This window comes from Monodelphis domestica, chromosome 7 (genome assembly GCF_027887165.1).
Source record: "Monodelphis domestica isolate mMonDom1 chromosome 7, mMonDom1.pri, whole genome shotgun sequence".
Taxonomy (NCBI): Eukaryota; Metazoa; Chordata; class Mammalia; order Didelphimorphia; family Didelphidae; genus Monodelphis; species Monodelphis domestica.
In genome coordinates, this window is record NC_077233.1 from 6,781,382 (window position 1) to 6,801,943 (window position 20,562).

The 20,562-nt window shown below is 41.5% G+C and overlaps 1 protein-coding gene across 2 annotated transcripts in view; it reads right to left on the bottom strand.

Moving 5' to 3' along the window:
* Positions 1-437: 437 nt before the first annotated feature.
* Positions 438-20,562, bottom strand: part of POU6F2 (POU class 6 homeobox 2) — a 504,391-nt gene continuing 484,266 nt past the window's right edge. For both annotated transcript variants that reach the window (XM_056804137.1, XM_056804138.1), the window contains 2 exons: positions 9,584-9,752; positions 438-5,673 (listed from right to left, as the gene is read on the bottom strand). In XM_056804137.1, coding sequence (XP_056660115.1) covers positions 5,169-5,673; positions 9,584-9,752 — 674 coding nt within the window. In that variant the 3' untranslated portion in view covers positions 438-5,168. The remainder of the gene's footprint in view (positions 5,674-9,583; positions 9,753-20,562) is intronic.

Consider the following 20,562-nt stretch of genomic DNA (forward strand, 5'->3'; position numbering starts at 1 on the left):
CCTTCCTTCCTTCCTTCCTTCCTTCCTTCCTTCCTTCCTTCCTCCCTCCCTCCCTCCCTCCCTTCCTTCCTTCCTTCCTTCCTTCCTCTCTCCCTCCCTCCCTTCCTTCCTTCCTTCCTTCCTTCCTTCCTTCCTTCCTTCCTTCCTTCCTTCCTTCCTTCCTTCCTTCCTTCCTTCCTTCCTTCCTTCCTTCCTTCCTTCCTTCCTTCCTTCCTTCCTTCCTTCCTTCCTTCCTTCCTTCCTTCCTTCCTTCCTTCCTTCCTTCCTTCCTCCCTTCCTTCCTTCCTTCCTTCCTTCCTTCCTTCCTTCATTCCTTCCTTCCTCTCTCCCTCCCTTGTTCCCTCCCTTGTTCCTTCCTTAATTCATAACATTCCAAATGTTTAAGTTTTTTTTATTGAATGAAGAAGTTGTTCATATTTATATAAGAGCAATATGTTGCCACACATTTTATCCATTTCCAAAGGGAGTTAGTTAGCACTATGTATTCTGTTGGTACTTCTCCAATATGACAAAGATCCTTCAGCTTAGTGATTTGGAGATTCTTTTCATCAACACAGATTACAACCCCTCCTTAGTCTTTGGAAGTTGTAGTATATGATGTTGGTCACCCTGAGACCAATCTAGTGAAGTGCTTCTAGAATACAAGGCTGGTTCTTAGATGACAGAGAGAATTGATCACTGGGTTCCTCCCTGAAGACTTTCTGGCCCAGTGGGATCTTTTAGAGATTATTCTTCTTTGGGTTAGAATGCAGGATCCCTTCCACCAATATGGCACTAGGGGAGGACATTAGTGGAGGACACAAACATTCCATTTAAAATGTGATTTAATAGCAATATTAACTCAACACTTTTGGCTGTGACATCACACAAACACAGATTTATGTAAATAATACACCTGAGTTGAAGACAGATGTCTGCTACAAACTCATGTCAAACAATTCTTTATTTTTCATGGTACAAATTAAAAGTGACAGATCTGAAGCTGTTTAAGAAATACACAAAGTGCAGCTTTACTGACCATACAGATATTGCTCTAGATTAAGTACAGTTTGTCAGTGTTTTTTTTAAACATTAAGCAACCTGTGCAGGTAAATCAGCTTTGGTTTCAATGTCAGAGCAAGTTAGGAGCTTTTAAATATCCAGTTTGGCTTCTTGGTCACAAGTCCATCATGGCAACTCCTCTAATATCAGTATCCTTATTTTGATTATTGGAAAACGATAGAGTCCCTCTTTGTACTGTCCCCTTCCTGCAGCACGCTGCATGAATGGAAAAGCAGATCTCTTGGCAGGGCATCATTAGTGACCCTGGTGACCATTCTGTAGATTATTATAGCACAGAGGACATAAAAATAATAACCAGAAACTCACTTCCTCGACAAGAAACTAACAAGTGTGCCTCACAGAATCTCCAATCAGAGACAAGCAAACCACATGACAAAATGCTCATTACAAAATGTTATCCCAACAAGATTTGACAGTCAAACATTGACATGGAAATTCAATTCCGTTTTCTCCATCTTTGTCTCTCGTTTTGGTGTTGGTCATTAATGGGGTACAAGTAGAGTGTTGAGGTAAACACTGATGAACAGTTTATCTTTTTTTCATAAAGAGTAACAGTTTAGTATTGCAAGATTGTCAGCAACATTTCGCCATATCTATACAATGTGCATATACCTACATACATTGAGCTTTGGTCCAGCATTGAGAAGACGAGCAAAGGCAATTCATAATTACTTTTTGGTTATAGCTTGAGTTTTTTGTACGCCTCTACTTGTTCTTTATTAGCTCCTTTTGCCTCCTTGTTCTCTTTGTGTGTTTGTGTGCGTGTGCGTGTGTGTGTGTGTGTGTGTGTACGTGTGTGTGTTTGTTTGGTGGGGGAGTAGATATGGGTTGGTACAACATAAAGAACTGGAAACCTTTGAATGCTTTTATACTTGTAACTATCCAAGACAGCTTTTGGTTAGAAGAAACCTCCCAAAATCCCTAGAGGAGAAAACCATAGACCAATCACGGGAACATAAGACGAAAGGACATGTCTTTGTTGGTCCACATGTCAGGTCGAAATGATGATGAGAGCTCAAAACCAACTGGAAACGAGGGGCAATGCTCAAAGACAATCCCATGAGCTGGAAACAACTTTCCATTGTGGATCATTGGTGGCAACATTAACTTTCAGGGACATGGAAACATGAAAATGCACTGTCCTTTCCCAATGGAGTCAGCAATGGAGTCAAACCATAGGCGTGGTCCACAAGACCCACAAGTGAGTTACACACACATACATCATTTATATCCCCAAGAACCTGTGCAGGCACCTTTTTATGCCTCATAGCAAAAATCTGTTTGTAAAAAAAATTAATATAAGAAGCATTACAACACCTTATAAATAATTTACAAAACATAATACAAAATTAGAAAACTTTAAAAAAAATCACTGCACATGAATGGTTTCACGACTGTGGGATGAATAGATTTCTTTTTGCGCTACTCTGGAAGATTATATGTATTTTACATTTCACCATCCTGGTTGTTCTCTCCCAATATAGATCTCAGAACCAAGCAGGCCTTATGTAACTGCTCCTGGCATGCGATTAAACATTTAGCATCCATCATTCGGGGTCTTGTGAACTTTTCTTCATGGGGAGTTTTCCTTTGTTGAAATTGGAGCAGTTCCTAGGAGAATACACATTGAGTTTTTCAGGGAGGAAATGTTGGCCATTTGACTCCCAGCCTGTAGGTATTTATGCAGTTTTGATGGTGGTGGTGGTGGGTTCCAGTAAGGGGTGGAGTAGGTAAGTGATGGAATGGGTCAAGTGGCATTATTGGCCCTGATAGCAAAAGAAGCCAGAGTCCAGTTGCCAGTGTGCCGGAGAGAAGGGAACTTCAGGAGTGTCTGCTTTTTTTGAGTTTTCCTGCTGGTTTTGATGTGGCCTTTTGAACACTGCATGAATTCAACAGGTCTGATGAGTGTCCTGCAGTATTGACATCGCTAGTGGACAAACCAACGGAGAAAACCGACAGAGCCACAACAAAATTAGGGGTGAATGTGACTATGGGTGGCCCAAATGTTTGGACACCTTGAGGTTGGACCTAGTGGTGGTTTTTTCTTTGAAAATTTGCCTGAAACTATTACATGTAACATTATTATTTGTTCATTAGTAACAGATATTTACATTTCAATAACAGGGAAACTTATGCAAATCCTTCTTATCTGCCCATTTAAACACATCTCTCCCATCTATAGCCATTAGAAAAGGCCAAGGATCTAATAGGCTCAACCCATGGTTTATTCATTGCTTTCACCTTCTCTCTGTTTCACAATATTTTTTCTGTCCACTCACTCATCAAGAGGAAGAAACGATGGTACATTTTACAAAATGAAACAATTTATTTGTCCCACTACTAAAGGACTTTCTGAAAAACTGAAAGTAACCTTTCTCTCATCTCCGTCTCTCTATCTCTCTCTTTCTCTCTCTCTCTCTCTCCCCCCTCTCTCCTTTCTTTTCTTTTTCTTTCCTTCCCCACTCTTTCATTTAGTTTGCTTTTCTGTTTCCTTCTCCTCTCCTGTCTCCCTTCTCTCTCTCTTTCTCTCTTGCCTGTCTGCCTGGCTGTTTCTTTAATCTGATACACTTCAGAGGTGGACTATTCTCCACTCTTGGAGCTTTTCCTGTCTCTTTAATTCACTCTTGAATTCTGATTGTTTATCTCTTCCCTCTGTGACTCATCATCCACACCCACCTCACCATCCCAATAATCTATGTAGTCCTAGAGTGACAGTCCTATGCAACAAACCTGACAATAAATATATTGGAGTGACAAAAGCTATGGCAGAAATCATGAGGCTAACAGTATAACCTTATGTGATGGGTTGTAATAACCCTAACAGCATCATTCATTTGTTGACCTGTTTCTTTGGAGATGGGGTGCATATGTATACTTTTACTGGCATTCAAGACATTTCTTTGGCTAGAAGGCTTTGGAGAGAAATCATTTTGCACAGAACCCCAACACAGAGATGTAAGTAAATATTGGCTGTATCATGTTGCATGGAGATATTGAACCAAATGTGCAATTTCTATTTCTCTTACAAATGAGTTTTGGTGAGCTCTCCATGTTCCATGTCAACAGAGAGGAAAAATCAGGAGCCATGCTGTGGACATCAATGAGCACAATTACAGCATGGGCTAATGTTGGTAGTCCATTTAAAACATTCCTAGTTAGCTTAAAGTTTCCCAATTCCATTCTGCCAGTCAAAGTGGAAAGATGTGTTTACTCCCCTTTCTTAGGACCTTTAGGCAGAATTTCGGGGATGCAGGTGTGTGGGGAGAGGCACAGAAATCCACAAGAGGAGGAATAAATAAATGTCACTTGATCACTTTTCTTCTTCTAAACCCACAAGTCATCGTGAGAAGAACACACCACCAACATGGCAAATGGCCACTTGGAGACCACTCAGGCTTGGATGACAGATCACAGGATGACTTCAGGAAGTGGTCCCACCCCACTGGTGGGAATAACAGGCAGGAAAGATGGGAAAAACCAGACTTTCTTTTTTTCTGGAAAGTACAAAGGTAAAAATTCGTAACACAACTTTACACTCATAAAAGTGTAGACTAACAATCAACTGAGTTGGCAATGCCATGTTTCTGACTTTGGTTAATAGGTTCCAGAGTGACTCAGCACTTGGTCCCTGGAAGGTTACACTCTCCCCTCCAGGTGGCAGGCTTGTATTCTCTTTGAACAGATAAAAGTTTTTTTTGTTGTTGTTTTTTTTCATTTTTTTCGTTTTTTCGTTTTTTTGCTTTTTTTCCCCTTAAAATGTGTCCACATTTCCATAATATACAGAAAAAGTACTCAGTTATTTGGTTTACTTTCAGTCCATTAAAAAACTGGCTTTTTGGGGAGGGGGGCACTAATTCTACCACACACAGGAAGTGTGGTGCATTCTTCATGAACATTTTCATCGTTTTGGAAAATCGAATGGGCATGTAGAAAGGGTTCTGTCCGCTGTGTTGTTTCCTCAGTCCTTCACTTACAAGGGTGACAAACGGAGCTACGATTGCCAAGTCCCAGGGGCAGGCTTTTCTCTTCCTATGTTTGTTTTTGGTTGGGGTACATGTGTGTGTCTATGTGTGTGTGTAAGCGTGTGCGTGTCTCTTTCTCTCCCTTTAGGAATTTTCTTCCAGAGAGTCTGTTAAAGGCTCCATCGGGATGGCTGTGGCCGGCTCATGCTGTTTTAAACGTTTGATTGTGTTCTTCAGGGCCTGTCTCTTATTGCAGAACCAAACTCTAACTACTTCTCGGTCATAATTCAGCTTCTCTGCAATTTCTGTCATTTCTTGCCCTGAAGGGTGAGTATTCTTCTCAAAGTGAGCATTCAAGATCTCCAGGGCTTGGGGCGTGAAGGAGGTGCGCCTCTTGCGCTTTTTGGAGGGCTCGCTCCCGATAAACTCGGTCAGGTTCTGCATACCTGCCCGATGGCGGGCCTCAGCCTCAGCCATCCACCGTTCAAGCACCGGCTTGATCTTCTGGGCACTTTTAGGGGTGATGTCCAGCTTTTCAAACCTGGCAGGATACAAAAGGCCAGGATTCAGTTTGGCTGTCAGACTGCTAGCTAGAGTGTTCTCTTGGGCTTCCTGTGGTAGGAAAAAGTGGCTTCTCAGGATGGTGTGTCTGGGGGGAGAATTGAGAAAGAAGAGTCTTACACTGGGCTCTCTGCCAGGGTGGGCCTGCCTGCCTGCTTGTTGGACTGGCAGAGGGAATTGACAATGGGTTAGGAAAACCATCGGCGGACTCTTATTGCCCCAGCATGCACCCGCACACACGCCCGCACACGAAAACACACAGGGTATGGAACGCAAGGATGGGGACTAGGAACATATACCCACGGAGCCAGAAAGAGGCATTGCAGGACCCAGATGAACACTCAAATCTAAGCTTTGGATTTAGGAAAGAAACCTTTTAACACTCTCAAGGCAAAACTTTAATGATAGGAAAGGCCATCAATGGCACTCATTTTCATCTTCATTCAAGTGCAGTTATCCTCAAAAGAATAAAAATAAATGAGTTCCCAATTTCCTCCAAATTGGTTTAGAAATTCAGAACATTCTATGATAGTGCCATCAGTTTTCTGTCTCTCAGCTTCTCCGTTTCTTTCTCTCTCTCTCTTTGCTTTCCCCCTTTCCCTTTTCCCTTCCCCCTTCCTTCCACTTGCTTCTCTCTTTATCTTAAAATTTTGTTTTTCATCACATGCTTTGAGCACGTTCTCTGGGTAAAACCTATTCCATTACTACTGTGGTATTCATCTCAAATAGCTCAATGTACTATAATTATTTTGAATACCCCACACCTGGATCGCTAAGATAAACTCATGCCTTTCAGATGAAGTAACATAACACATTCTAGTACACTAATATTGTGGAGGCCTCAAGCTGGGTTTATTGTGGAATAGTAGCCATATGCATTGGAATAATGCCATTTCCTGTAAATGAGGTCTCCTATCTAGCTTATCTAGACATCATTTTGCAATCAGAAGGTTGTTTTTTTTTTTTACATTACATCAAACAAACAATAGGAAATTTTTGGGCCATAGAAGCACAGACAAGTAAATGTTTAAGGAGTTACCCTAGTGAATTCATATTCATATCCATGCTCAATGAAATGCCAAGTCACCTATGATTAATTGCATTTGGGGGGTTCTCAGTTCTACAGAGCACTCCCAGCTATTTGGCCTCTCCCTCTCCCTACTCCCTCTCCTAGAGAGAAGGGTGCTGAAAAGCACTGTCTTCCCTATGGTAGATAGGGGGATTCTGCGCTGTCCATTCTTCATGGTACTGAACTACACTTGCTTGGGAATTATGATATGGTTTAAAAGGAGACCATCAAAGACTACAGAATGAGTGGGCTCCTTTGTACTCATTTGATATTCACAGCCTTCTGTGTGTAGACAATTTCTGCTGCAATGGTAGGAAAATAAAACAAATTCTAAAGAGGCATCAAATGGTCAGATCTTTAGATGTTGCTCCAGGTGGATTTTTTTCCATTAAAAAAATCTCAATCTTCTACACAATTTGGAAGTAAGGGGATGGGGTGGGACAAATGGGACAAATAAGAATGAACAACATAAAGGGACTGTTGAATAACATTTGATGAGGTTTATTCATATAAAGTTCACCTCCCATCCTCAGTTCTCCAGTGATATTGCAGCTGTATTATTTAAACACTTGGCCGTCTTTCATTACACAGAAGTCTAGTGTTGAGGCCCATCTAATCTCTTGTTTTTAGAACAATAGATTTTACTGTTTTGTGCTGAGTAGGGGCAAAGCAGATCTCAGTACTCGAGCTGTACCCATGTGTTGGAGAGGCCCATCCTACTTAATAGTGCATTTGTTTCCAAAGAGGTCTAGACAAAAACCCCAGCTCCTAGGAGGGAAGAGGCAGCTGTGCTTCTTAACAGTTCAGAGGTATTGTAGCTCTTCTTCAGAGTGATCTCCTGCCATCCAGTGGGGGCAAAATAGCCAGTGTGGGAAATCTGGACAACTGAGATGCATGGGCTTACATGGAGATTTCTTTCAGCTTCTGAAATTAACTGGTTAGCAATTTTTTCCCAATATGATGGAGACCTCTGGAAGGATTTACATTTTAATACTGGAAAATAGCTGCTTTCTCTACCTTGTGAGGGTAGAAGGGATTAAAGTTCATAGAGATGTAAAAGTTCCACAAAAGATAAACTATCACTAATGGTCAGTTTTGTTTGTAAGAGAATTCCCAAGCTTCATTTCCATTTTAAGACTCTGCTATGTTCCTCAACCTCCACTTAGGTCTTCAAGTCAAGATTCCAAGAACCAGCATATGTGATGCACAAGGTCATATCAACTCTAAGCAGCCAATTGGCTGCATAAAATTAGGAGGCACAGAAGGCAATATAGAAATCATATCTCAGACACTTAAAATAAACCAGAGACTAATTTCTGCAGCCTACATAAATTAGCCCTAACTTAAAAAAGTTGTGGCTCCTGTTATCATTAGGCCATCCCAATGAAATAAAATTAATGTATGGCCACAGGTAGCTGTGATATCTCCTACCCTTGGTGCTCCTTGTTGGGAGGGAGGATGTCTCAGGCCTTGTTGCTTGGTATAACGATATACAAGTCTGGAAACAAATTTCCCAGCAGCAGTATCCTTGTATAGACTGAATAAAGGTTATTTTCTACAGGGAGGTATCTTATAAGAAAAAACAGTAGGGGAGGCCATAGAAGTGAGAGGATCCTATGGAGCTTTTTGTATTTAACGACAATCAATGGGTTTTATGGAAAATCATTGAGCAAAATGTGAGCCGCAAGCTCACTACCCCATACTGATGTTATTTATAACCTTAGTCTTAAACTGCAGGAAAAGTACACTTCCGTTCTTTGGGGAATACATTAAAAGTATAAAGAGCAGATAAAAAGACAGAGCATTTCATGGATCACCAAGAACAAAACCCACTTAAATGAGTTTAGAGTTGGTTTCTTGGCTTTCCCTGATGGAAGAGGACTATAAGGCATTGCCCAAGAGGAAACAGCTCTTACCTAAGTGCCTTTGTTACCTCATGCATAAACATGGGATTAGAGGAGCACACATACATGCAGACATGGGGTTTGCTCCTGACTACTTAACTGGGATCAACTTTAACTCCACAATAACTGAGCTCTGTTTTCACTAAGGAGAGGTCAGCTTCACCCAGATACTTTCTCTTCTGCTATTTAAAGGCTCTTTTATTTTTTTCTCTTCCTTTTTTCCTTCTTCCCTCCTTTTCTTCCTTCCTTCCTTCCTTCCTTCCTTCCTTCCTTCCTTCCTTCCTTCCTTCCTTCCTTCCTTCCTTCCTTCCTTCCTTCCTTCCTTCCTTCCTTCCTTCCTTCCTTCCTTCCTTCCTTCCTCATTTTTCCCTTTCTTCCTCAACTTTATTTTCACCTTCCCTTGTCTTCTCTTGCCTTTCCTTCTTTTCTCTTCCTTTCTCTGTATTGAGACTTTGAGAAAGGAAAATCTCCCAACCCCCCTACATGTAATGATTAATTTTCTTCTGTTTTTCCTTGAGGAGCCCCCATTGTCATTTCTTAGCAGAAATGTTGGAAGCTCTGATATAAACAGGGTCAGGCAGCCTCAAAACATTTGTTCAATAAGCCTAACTATAGAAAATGACCTAGGGAGAAGAGGCCTCTCAAGTGCATATGCAGCATCAGTAGGGAGGGAATGCAGGCCCCACTGTCTGGGGTTTTCTCTTGTTCCTCAGAGCAAAGACTTGAGCTTCCTGGGAGAAACACACACACACACACACACAGAGACTGAATCCTCTATCATGTCCACCTCCCTTCCTCCCTCCCCCAAAGTTTCTGACCCTCAATTTACAGCACACATAATCAATTCAACTTGTTTCAATGAGGGCCATCCAACACCCATGCTTTGTCTTGTCTCCTGCCTCCCCTTTCTCCCCCATCCCCCCCTCCTGGCATGCCTGAGGAGGGAACAGAGCATGAGAAGGAAGCAAAGACCAGAGCCAGGCCCAGAGGCAAGGAGGTTGGAGCCTGAGCCGCAGAGGTGTTACCTGCAGATGGCAGACTGGCTGTATGCTGGGCCTTCTGTGGCACTTAAAGCCTGGCCAACTTGGGTCTGCGTCAGACCAAGAGACAGGCGCCGGATTTTAAAAGCTTTGGCAAATTCTCGGATTTCTTCCAGATTCACCCCATCCACCTCACCAGCTGCTGTCTGTGGATCTGTGGAGATGGTTTTTAAAATGGCATCAATACTGCAGAGCACATGGAGGCAATGTCTGCCCAGCTGGGCTTATAAGGGAATGAGGCTCCTTAATGGCAGGTCATTAGGGGGCTCTCCTTTTTGGGGTCCTGACTTGTGGTTCCCACCACCTTTCTAAACCACCCCATTTTCAAATTTAGTTCAGTTCTCTTTAGCTCACTACAATACCATTACATTTTATTAAATGCCTAATATGTGCCAGGCTCTCTGGGAGGCATCAGGTGCATAAAGACAAAAGCAGAAAAGTCCCTGCCCTTGAGTTTATGTTTTTGTGGCAAGAACATTTCACAGATAAGTCAATACAGAATTTCTGCAAAGTAAATCTCTACAAATGATTTTCTTTTGCAAAAGGAAAAGGGTCACTAGTATTAACACCTGAGGTAATCAGTAGCAAAGGCTGAACTAGAGAGAGAGTCCTAGAACTGAACCTCAAAGGGAGCTTTGAGTCCAAGAGGGGGTCATGTGGAAAAGAGAATCCAGAAGTATAGAAAAACAGAGGGATGAAGGAGAGAGAGAGAGAGAGAGAGAGAGAGAGAGAGAGAGAGAGAGAGAGAGAGAGAGAGAGAGAGAGAGAGAAAGAGAAAGAGAGACAGAGAGACAGAGAGAGAGAGAGAGGGAGGGAGAGAGGGAGAGAGAGAGGGAGAGAGGGAGAGAGAGAGACAGAGAGACAGAGAGAGACAGAGAGAGAGACAGAGAGACAGATCGAGACAGAGAGAGAGGAAGAGAGACAGACAAACAGACAGAGAGAGAGAGTATGTGAGAATGTTGTCTACATGGAATCTAGAAACCCCAAACTTGTGGCCTAGTGGGATCTGGAAACCCCAGGTTTTGACCTTGTCTCATGAGAGTCCCTCCCTGAAGGAAAGTCCTACTTCACTACCTCTTAGACTAACAATAGACTTTAAGATATTTAGTGATTCTTCTAGTCTCCAGAAGCCTCTCCCTGTATATCATACCCTCCTTCTGAGGATCAGACTTCAGCTTGGGAGACTAATGTGCCAAATCTTAAAGTCTATGTTGACAAGTCATGATGTCATGTGTAGACAAGAGCAAATCAGCCACTTTGGCCAGAAAAGAGAATTCTGAACAAGTCTTATGCTTAAGAAAGTTTCCATTTGAAGAAAGCCTCAAAATGCCTCTTTGCCGTTTCCCCACCCATTATTTCCAGCTCTGCCCTATGGGACCTGAAGAACAAGTCCATTCTCTCTTCCACATGACAGCCCTTCAAATACTGGAACAGAACTATCATGGTGCCCTGGAGTCTTTTCCACAGGCTAAACATCCCCAGGTCCTTTAACCCAGCTTTATATGGCATTGAACCAAATCCCTTCCCACCATCCAGTTTATTTCCTTGGGACATTCTCTAATATTTCATTGCCTTTCCTACCCTCTGGTGATCAGAACTAAATCCAATACTTCATGTGTGGTGTGATCAGGGTAGAAGGCAGGGAGGGGGACTCTCACAGCTTTATTCCTTGGCTGATAAAATTCTCTTTTTGCAGTCGAATATTACTTTGGCTTTTAGGGTTGCCTTATCCAACTATTACTTACATATTGAGCTTGCAATCTATTAAAGCCCCTCAATCTTTTTTAAAAAAACCCTTATCTTCTGTCTTTGAATTCATACCAAGTATCAGTTCCAAGGCAGAAGAATGGCAAAGGCTAGGCAATTGGGGTTAAGTGACTTGCCCAGGGTCACACAGCTAGAACATGTCTGAAGGAGATTTGAATCTCATCTCTAGGTCTGACTATACACTGAGACAGCTAGCTGCCCCTCTTTTTAAAAAATTGCTATTTAGACATGTATCTTCTATCTGATAAAACAGGCTTTTTGAATCTCAGGCTAAAGCTTGAATTTTATCTCTATTATATTTCATCTTAATAAAACATAGTTTCAGAGAGTTGATCCCTGCTCTCTTCCCAAGGTACCAAGAGTATAAGAGATTTTCCTAGGGCCACACAAAGACAGAACTTGAATCCAGGTCTTCTTTTTTTCCTAAAGGTTCTCTCTGTTAAACCATATTGTGTCTCGCTGGAGGAATTTGTAGGGTGAAATGCTCTTGGATTTTGCTCTAAGGAAGGGATTTGAGAGATGATTTAGCATGCTGCCTTTGACCTACACAATGAAGAATGAGAGGGAAACAGCCCCAGAGATGAAATGATTCACAAAGTCATCCAGTGAGGCTGGGAATCCTATTTCCTGGCCCAGGGCTTGGTCTATCTCACTATACTGTCTCTACCCCTCATTCTGAGCTTTTGACAGGTCTTGGGCAATATTTTCCCAGTGAGGATACAGCTCTACTTACATTACTAGATAATATTTCTGCAATGGTTGATGGTTTCCAAAGTATTTTAGATTATTATAATATAATTTGATTTTCACAACATTCAATTAAACAATTAACAAGCACTTAAGTAACTCCTGTGAGCCAGACTTGTGCTAAGTGCTGGACATACAAAGATAAAAAATGAAACATATGTTAATGAAGCGTCAGCTGAGGATGAAGCTCTGGCAGTCACAGAAAATACATTAGTGAGAAGGTACTTGGGCGATGCCTTGAAGGAAAGGAGGAATAAGGCTCGAGTATCTACCAGCAACAACAGATGGCCAGTGCATTCGAATGGAGACAGGAGATGGCATGCACGAGGAACAGAGCAAAGGGTGCTTTGTCTCACTTTATATGCAAGGAAACAGCTACTTGGAATGGTTAAGAGAAATGCGCAGGGTCACACAAGGCACTCTTCTCATAGAAGAGTTGGCTTTTGTTGTTCTTGGAAGGAGTAAGGAGGAACACATGAGTTACTCAAATGTAAAAAGAAATAAGTATTTGAAGTCCTTTGATTCAATTCTTCAGTATTAAACAGGTAGTTCCTTTGCAGAATGTCAAGGCTTTTCTCATGCACTTAGCCCAACAAGGCAGCTGGGATTTACCACTTTGGCTGTCATCTCATTATGATGTCCAATTTAATGTTCACAGGAGATACTTACCCAGAGAGATCATGCTTATAAACCTGTAAGAAGTCTTTTATGTCTTTCCATCAGAGCCCTTTATTGACAAAAGGTGCCTTGGTCCTTCGAGGGACACATAATCCAAAGCCCTTGGCCCAAGAAGGCAAGGTTGGTGCTGGATAGTTTTGGACAGCTCATTCTTCTCAAGGGAGACAATGTAGCTACTGGTAAGGGAAGCTTCTTCCCCTCAACTCCTTATCCTTGTATAAAGAAGGCAGGAACCCAAATGTAGGCAGCAGAAGATGGGATGGTGAAGGTTTCCAAAGAATCCCCAAATTCCTTGGAGGAAAGCCATACTCTCAGAAAGCCTTGGCTATTGTATGTCAACTCTGTAGCATCCCAAGCATATTCACATCTATGAAATATGAGTAGCCATACAGTCATTTATATTTCATAGATGTGAATATGCTTGGGATGCTACAAACTCAGTGGGTCCGGAAACTCCTTTGGGGAGAAATTTCTTAGCACAATCACCCATCAATTTCTACAAACTCAAGTGGCCACCCAAGGACTGGGGCTATTTTGCTAGATTCCAATCCCCAAGGACACCAATCCTTTCACAGAAAGCTCTATACACGGACAAGGGCATAGAATTGTCCAAGTGTCTGGTCACCTGAATTGCAAAATAGAACCTCTCAAATGAACACTGTAGATGTTATTATCCCTATTTTGCAGATGACAAAAAATGGGTTAAGAGAGGTCAAGTGACTTGATCAGGGTCATACAGCTAGTAAATGTCTGACTCCAAGCCCTGATGCCATTGCACCACTTATTTGCAGATAAGGAAACTGAGGCTCAGGGAGGGGGAAATGCCATCCACAGTTACATAGCTAAGAGCATTCATCTGAATGACTTGGGGAAGGTTGTGGTTGACCTGAAAAGTAAGTAGGGTCACAAGATACAGGGACTGAAAGGACAGGGACTGCGTAGTTCCAGCCTTTTGCTTTATAGATGAGGAAACTGAGGCTCCCAAATACTAGTTGATTTAAAAAATGAAACAATTTAATTAATGTGGGGGGCTTCTGGTAAGGAATTTACTCTGTCAATGCAGGTCTGCATTTTCTCTGCAGATTATAGCCTTAGAGAGTTGCTTGAAGGCAATAAGAAGTTAAATAATTTGCTCAGAGTCAGACAGCCAGTAGATAGCAGCAGCATTAGTCCATTTACCCAGAGCCTTACAAGTATAATTGTGGAGTATCTAAAAATAATATTGGATTTGGAATTGGACCTCAATTTGAATTCTGACTTTGCGACTTAGTATCTTTGGAAAGTCTACGGACCTCACTTTCCCAATTTATAAAGGGAAGAGATTGAGCCAGATGATCTTTTCTAGGGTTAAATGTTACTTTGACTCCTCAGGGCACTATGATGGACAATGTTGGATCCATTCAGTAGGTCAGTCAAACACTCACCTATGCTGTCACGCCCAGCACCCAACATCAGAAGAGATCGTTCAGGGTCCATGGCAACTGCTATGACTTGCCTCTTTGTCTCTGCACTGTGTGTGTGTGTGTGTGTGTGTGTGTGTGTGTGTGTGTGTGGTCATCATTTCTCATAATCTAGGCTTGGTGAAGATTGAAATCCAACCCCCTCTTTTACTGTCCCTGCTCCATTTCACTTGAGATCATTGAGAAAGGCCTGGCTATACCCAGTTCTTTCCCAATGACTTCAGGAAGGAATACAAATGTTCCTAGCGCCTAGCCCATGGGACAGATCTTCCTTGGGGCAAGCTCCGGGCCTTCTTCTTTTAGCAGAGCAAGTCACATCCCAGGAGCTGAGTTCCTCCTCCCAGTCACTCCCATGGGTGTTCACCCACTTTGGACAAAACATCCCTGAAGGCCAGTGGTCAGTCCCTGGGGCTGGCTCCGCGTGGCATAGCACTTCTCTTGCTCTTTCTTTTGAGGTGGTGGGGCTTCCCAGGTGACTGGATTTGGTGCTGATCTGTCTTCCTGGTGACTGCTTCTTTTTTTTTTTTTTGGTGTTTTTTAAATCCAGAATTTTTTAAAATATATTTTATTTGATCATTTCCAAGCATTATTCATTAAAGACATAGATCATTTTCTTTTCCTCCCCCCCCACCCCCCATAGCCGACGCGTAAGTCCACTGGGCATTAGATGTTTTCTTGATTTGAACCCATTGCTTTGTTGATAGTATTTGCATTAGAGTGTTCATTTAGAGTCTCCTCTGTCATGTCCCCTCAACCTCTGTATTCAGGCAGTTGCTTTTTCTCGGTGTTTCCCTGGTGAATGCTTCTTACTGATGCTGGAGGACCTGGAACTTGGTGTGGCTTCAGTCTGTTCATGCAATACCTTTCCTAGAGGGGAAAAGTCCTGGGATGGCAGCCTGACAATCTGAATCTTGCATTCATCAGGGAAGGAGGATTCATGGGTTTGGGTTACCGGCATGTCCCTTTCATCTTCCCAAACTCACACAATGAGATCCTGGTCAGGGATGTGCTCCCTCTTCAGCTCCTGACCTCCAAAGTCTAGAGCCACTTCAGAGTCTCCTTATGGGTCTTGGAAGGTCATAACTGTTCTCATGATGGCCTTTGGGTCCTATTTGACTTTCATTTTAAGATTTTTTTTTTGTGGGGAAAGAAGGAAGGAATTTTGGTTCAGAAAGCTAAACACAGGATGGATAGAGGATCCTAGCTTTTGGCACAGGAGAAAGAAAGGAAGGTATGGGAAGTCTTGAAGTGCTTGAAAATGAGGGCAAGGGGGCAAGTAGGTAGCTTAGGATAGAGAGCCACAGGAGGTCCTGGGTTCAAATCTGGATTTAGACTCTTCTTAGTTATGTGACCTTGGGCAAATACTTAACCCCAATTGTCTAGCTCTTGGAACTTACTTAGTATCAATTCTTTTTAAAAATTAAATTAATTTTATTATTTATAACATTTTAATAACAAATTTCCAAATCAGTTTTCTGAAGTTATATGATCCACTCTTCTTCTCTCCCCACTCCTGGAGCTGATAAGCAATTCAATCTGGTTTCTTAGTATTAATTCTAAGACAGGAAGTAAGAGTTAAAAAATGAGGACAAGCTTCCTACAGTATGTTTTGAATACTACAGGAGACTGTGGGATTATTTGTGGCAGCGAGCTTCAATTCAAATCCCATGAACAAATATCAAATAAATGTCTGCTAGCACAGTAAACTCTTGCCTTTAAAGAGCTTACCTCCTACTGGGGGTGACACAACATGTACATGAATAAGAATAGTATTAAAAAAGCCCTTACCTTCCATCCTAGAATCATTGCCAAGTATCATTTTCAAGGCAGAAAATTAGTAGGGGCTAGGCAATTGGGGTTAAGCGACTTGTCCAGTACCACACAATCTGAAGCTGGATTTGAATCCAGGACCTCTTGTCTCTAGGTGGTTCTCTATCCATTGAGCCACCTAGCTATCCTGAATAAGAACAGTATTAACATGTCAGATCTCTGTTCCAGGTTGAGGCCTTGGCCTCAAGCTTTGGTTCATCTCTCCCATAAAGCTTCTAAAGATGATCATGCCAACTAAACTGATTCTGAAAAAAGATGCTAAGATTAGGGAAGAACTGATACATCTGGCTGAGGTAGGGATTCAAGAAGAGAGAAGGATGGCTGGAGTAGAAGGAGCCTCTCCCCATGCCTAAATCTGTTTCTAACTCTATACCACCAATCCACCATTTCATAAGAAATGAACAGACATCCAGGGATTGATCAGAGTCCTCTGTTCTGTTGACTTGGCTAAAACAACTGGATTCAGGATTGGAGATACCAGTTAGCAACAGAGTGATGAGTGAGAAAAAGTGGCTGGAGGTGGAATCAGGCCCTGAGTTCTCAATGGGTGAGTGTTGATCCTGCAGGTGGACATGAGTTTAAAAACAGTTGAGGAATGCTTGTCAGTTCCCAGAATTGGCAGCTAACGGAGAGGTTTGAGCCCAAGGATTTATTCTGGAAAATTTTTGAGTTCAGGCTGTGTTTATAGACAAACTAGACTCCGGAGAAGTGAGATTCATAATCCATGTAAAAGATCTTTTAACATTTTGTTATTCTTTTTGCTTCTATGAATATGAGTAAAGGAGGTATGTAGTTAAATTTTGTGTGTGTGTTTTATAGCTTACATTATGCCATGTTCACATAATTAGAATCTATTTAAATGAGTTGGGCAAGTTTTCTTGTTGGTAAGATCTGGTTGAAGTTTAATTTGATAAATCCACTTAGATATAAACCAAGGAGATAAGCAATGAACATAGTAGGTGATCAACCAATCAACAAACATTTATTAAGCACCTACTATGTGCCAGGCACTGTGCCACGTGCTGGCAATGCAAAAAGAGGCAAAAATGTGGATGGTCACATACTCAAAATTGTCATTTCCTGAAGTCACTGTCATAATTAGGAACTAGCACTTGACTCTAACCCTCCTACCACTCTCCCCACATCCCTTAAGTCCCCTCCTTTTGAACAGAGTGGAGAGTTTATGTGGGACCAGAACTAAGACTTTTCCTGATTCTCATTGTGACCTCAGACATCCCTCTCCCCTGCCTCAGACCTTTCATAGGCTGTCATCCTTCACTTGACTTTACTTTCCTCCCTCTCCAATTTGTACCCAGCATTTAGTCATGCCAAGACCATACCATCATTTGTTTAAGAATCCCTTGACCCTTTGTTCAATTGCTGTCCATCTCTTGCTGAACCTTATCAATTACCCCCACCATCTGCCTCCTCTGCTTCTACTCACAATCCAGCCAAAGTCTCTTGCACATGTCACCCTACCTTTTATCTCCGTGTATTTGTAATGACTATCATAAATGCTTGGAAGGCACTCCATTTTTGCCCCTGCCTCCTAGAGTTCCTCTCATCTGTGGACACAGCTTAGGTACCATCTTTTTCATGAATACTTTCCTGATTCTTCCAACTTGTAGTGCCCTTCTTCCCAAATTACAATGTAGTTAACTTAACTAATTCTTACAAATGTATTTGCATTTATTCACATTCTATTTATGCTTTGTATACTTGAATATGGACTTGTTTTCTATTCCATTAGAAACTCCTTGAGAGAAGTAATTATTTCACTTTTTTTGTACTTGCATCTGCAAAGCCTAGCACAACGTCTGGTACATAGTAGGTGCTTAATAATCACTAATTGATTAATTGATAACAATTAGAGCTGTCCAAAAATAGAATGGTTTGCATTGGGAGAAAGTGAATTCTCCACTCATTGGATATCTCCAAGGCTGGATGGCCTTTTTACCTAGATGTTTCTAATATAGGATAATTCATGAGATACTTTCCAGCTCTATGATTTTGAGAAATCAAAGCCAACTGAAATTGGTTACAATCCTGTCTTGATCATTAAACACTGCTATCTGCATAACTAAAAATTAAGGAATTTAGTGCATAAATTCTTACTTTCTTGGTTTTATGACAGGCATACCATCAGTCTTCCTATTTGATGCCTCCCTTGGAGAGTCTCCAAACAAGGTTGTCTCTGTTGCTTCATATCTCAAGAAATATTTAATAAATCTGACCTGTCCATGATGGGTGACATCTTATTGGTTGCACTTTGCTCTAATAAATCTAATTTTTTTATAGTCAGCAAAAAAACATAAGAATGGAGGGATTGTGTATTCTTTGCATTTTACAGTCAATTGTGTGATAATGAGCATGAGTCTACTGTAGATGACTTTCTCTCTCTCTCTCTCTCTCTCTCTCTCTCTCTCTCTCTCTCTCTCTCTCTTTCTCCATATCTTTTGTCTTAGAATTGATATTGTTTTTTGGTTACAAGGCAGAAGAACAGTAAGGGGTAGGCAATGGGGGGTTAAGTGACTTGCCCAGGTCATACAGCTAGGAAGTATCTGAGATCAGATTGTGGATGACTTTCAAAAGCTCATCTGTTCCCTCCTAATGCCTTCATCAAGAATGCTTTCATTTTCATAGGATATTTTAAATAGGTGAGAAGGTTATCAAATTTTTCTAAGATGCCCTTTTTGGGTAGGCAGACCTTAGATTTACTACTGTGAAGGGGGAGATCCAATGGAGTCCAAGTCAAAAAGGAATTCCCTGAAAAAAGTGAGGTCTTCCAGATTCTCCCATTTGTCGATGAATTGACTTGGTGCTCATTGCACCAAGATTTGGAACATTTATGAGTTTCTAAGATAAGAACTATCATCATTTATAGAGAAGCAGAGAACTGACCTTAGATTCAGGAAGACCTGATTTGAAGTCAAGAACACCTTGGTTCAAGCTTCACTTCTAACAAATATTGACTATATTACCCAAAGAAAGTCACTTCATAGTTCAATGGCTCTAACTCTTCATATTGGTAAAAAACAAGTGAATTTCATCTTTTTATATGTGTCCCATTTTTCTAGTCCAATGAGTGAATAGTTATACTAAATCCTTTTGGGTGATCACTGGATGTAGGATTTCATCAATGGAGACAATTTGCAGTGAGGGACTGTATCTTTTTAAAGACATCATCTCTTTGAAACTTTGTTATCTCAGTAAGCCACTAGAGCCATCTTTACATATTTGTCTAAATCATTGATGTAAATGAGAACTAGCCCCGAACCAAGAACCCAGATTCTCAGAATTTTTGAGTTGGAAGGGACTGCAGGAACATCTGGACTAACCCATACTTGGAAGGAATTCACACTATAACATCTAAAGATGGTTGTCTGGTCTCTTTTTGAAGTCCTTCAAGAAAAGCAAGGGACTAGGACCTCTCTGAGCAGCCCAATCTATTTTTGGACAGCTTGGTTTTTAGCACCTTCTCTTGTCCTTAGTTTTGCTTTCAGGGGTCAAATATCACAAGGCCATTTCCTCTCCCCCATCATACATCTTCAGATACATATTATCCATAAGTCTTCTCCAGCTTAGACATCTCTATTTCTTTTAACAAAAGATCATGAAACATGAACTCAAAACCTTTCCTCATCCCAGCTGCCCTCCTCTGGACATTGTCTGATTTATTAATGTCCTTCTTAAACTGTGGGCAGACCCTTGGGGGACTCCATTTCCAACCCCCCCCCCAGATTCAGTTCCAAATCCTCCTCATTGTCCACTAGGATACCACAGGAGACTTTTTCAAGTGCCTAGCTGAAATTCTAGTATGTTGTGTTTGTAATCACTCCTCTGGTTAGTAGACTAACAAGCCTGTCAGAAAAGGAAATGCAATTAGTTTTGCATGGCTGATTTTTGATGAACCCATGCTGGCTCTGATTGATCAATGCTTACCTTTCCCAGTGTTGAGAGATCATTCTCTTAATGGCATATTCCTGAATTGTATTAGGAACTGAAGTCAGACTCATTCCATTACAGTTTGAAGAATCCATTTTCTTCCATTTTGAGGGACTGGACATTTGCTTTTGCTGGTCTTTCAGCATCTCTCAATGTGTTTCTCATTTTTCCAGACTCTGGTCTGGAATGAGGCAAATTACATTTCTAACCCAGTGAAGTTGGATCATTATACAGGGACGACTGACCTTACAAGGCAATTAATTAATTAATTAATTTTCCATCTTAGAATCAATACTATGTATTGGTTCCAAGAGAGAAGAGTGGTAAGGGCTAGGCAATGGAGGTTAAGTGACTCACCTAAGGCCACACAGCTATGAACCTAGGACCTCCCATCTCTAGGCCTGACTCTCAATCCTCTGAGCCACCCAGATTCTCACCTCACAAGGCAATTTAGAGCAAAGTATCTCCTAAATATTAATATCAAACCTAGATGTGAGTTAGTTTTATTTCTTTTTGACAAAACCAGTGAATTTCAGG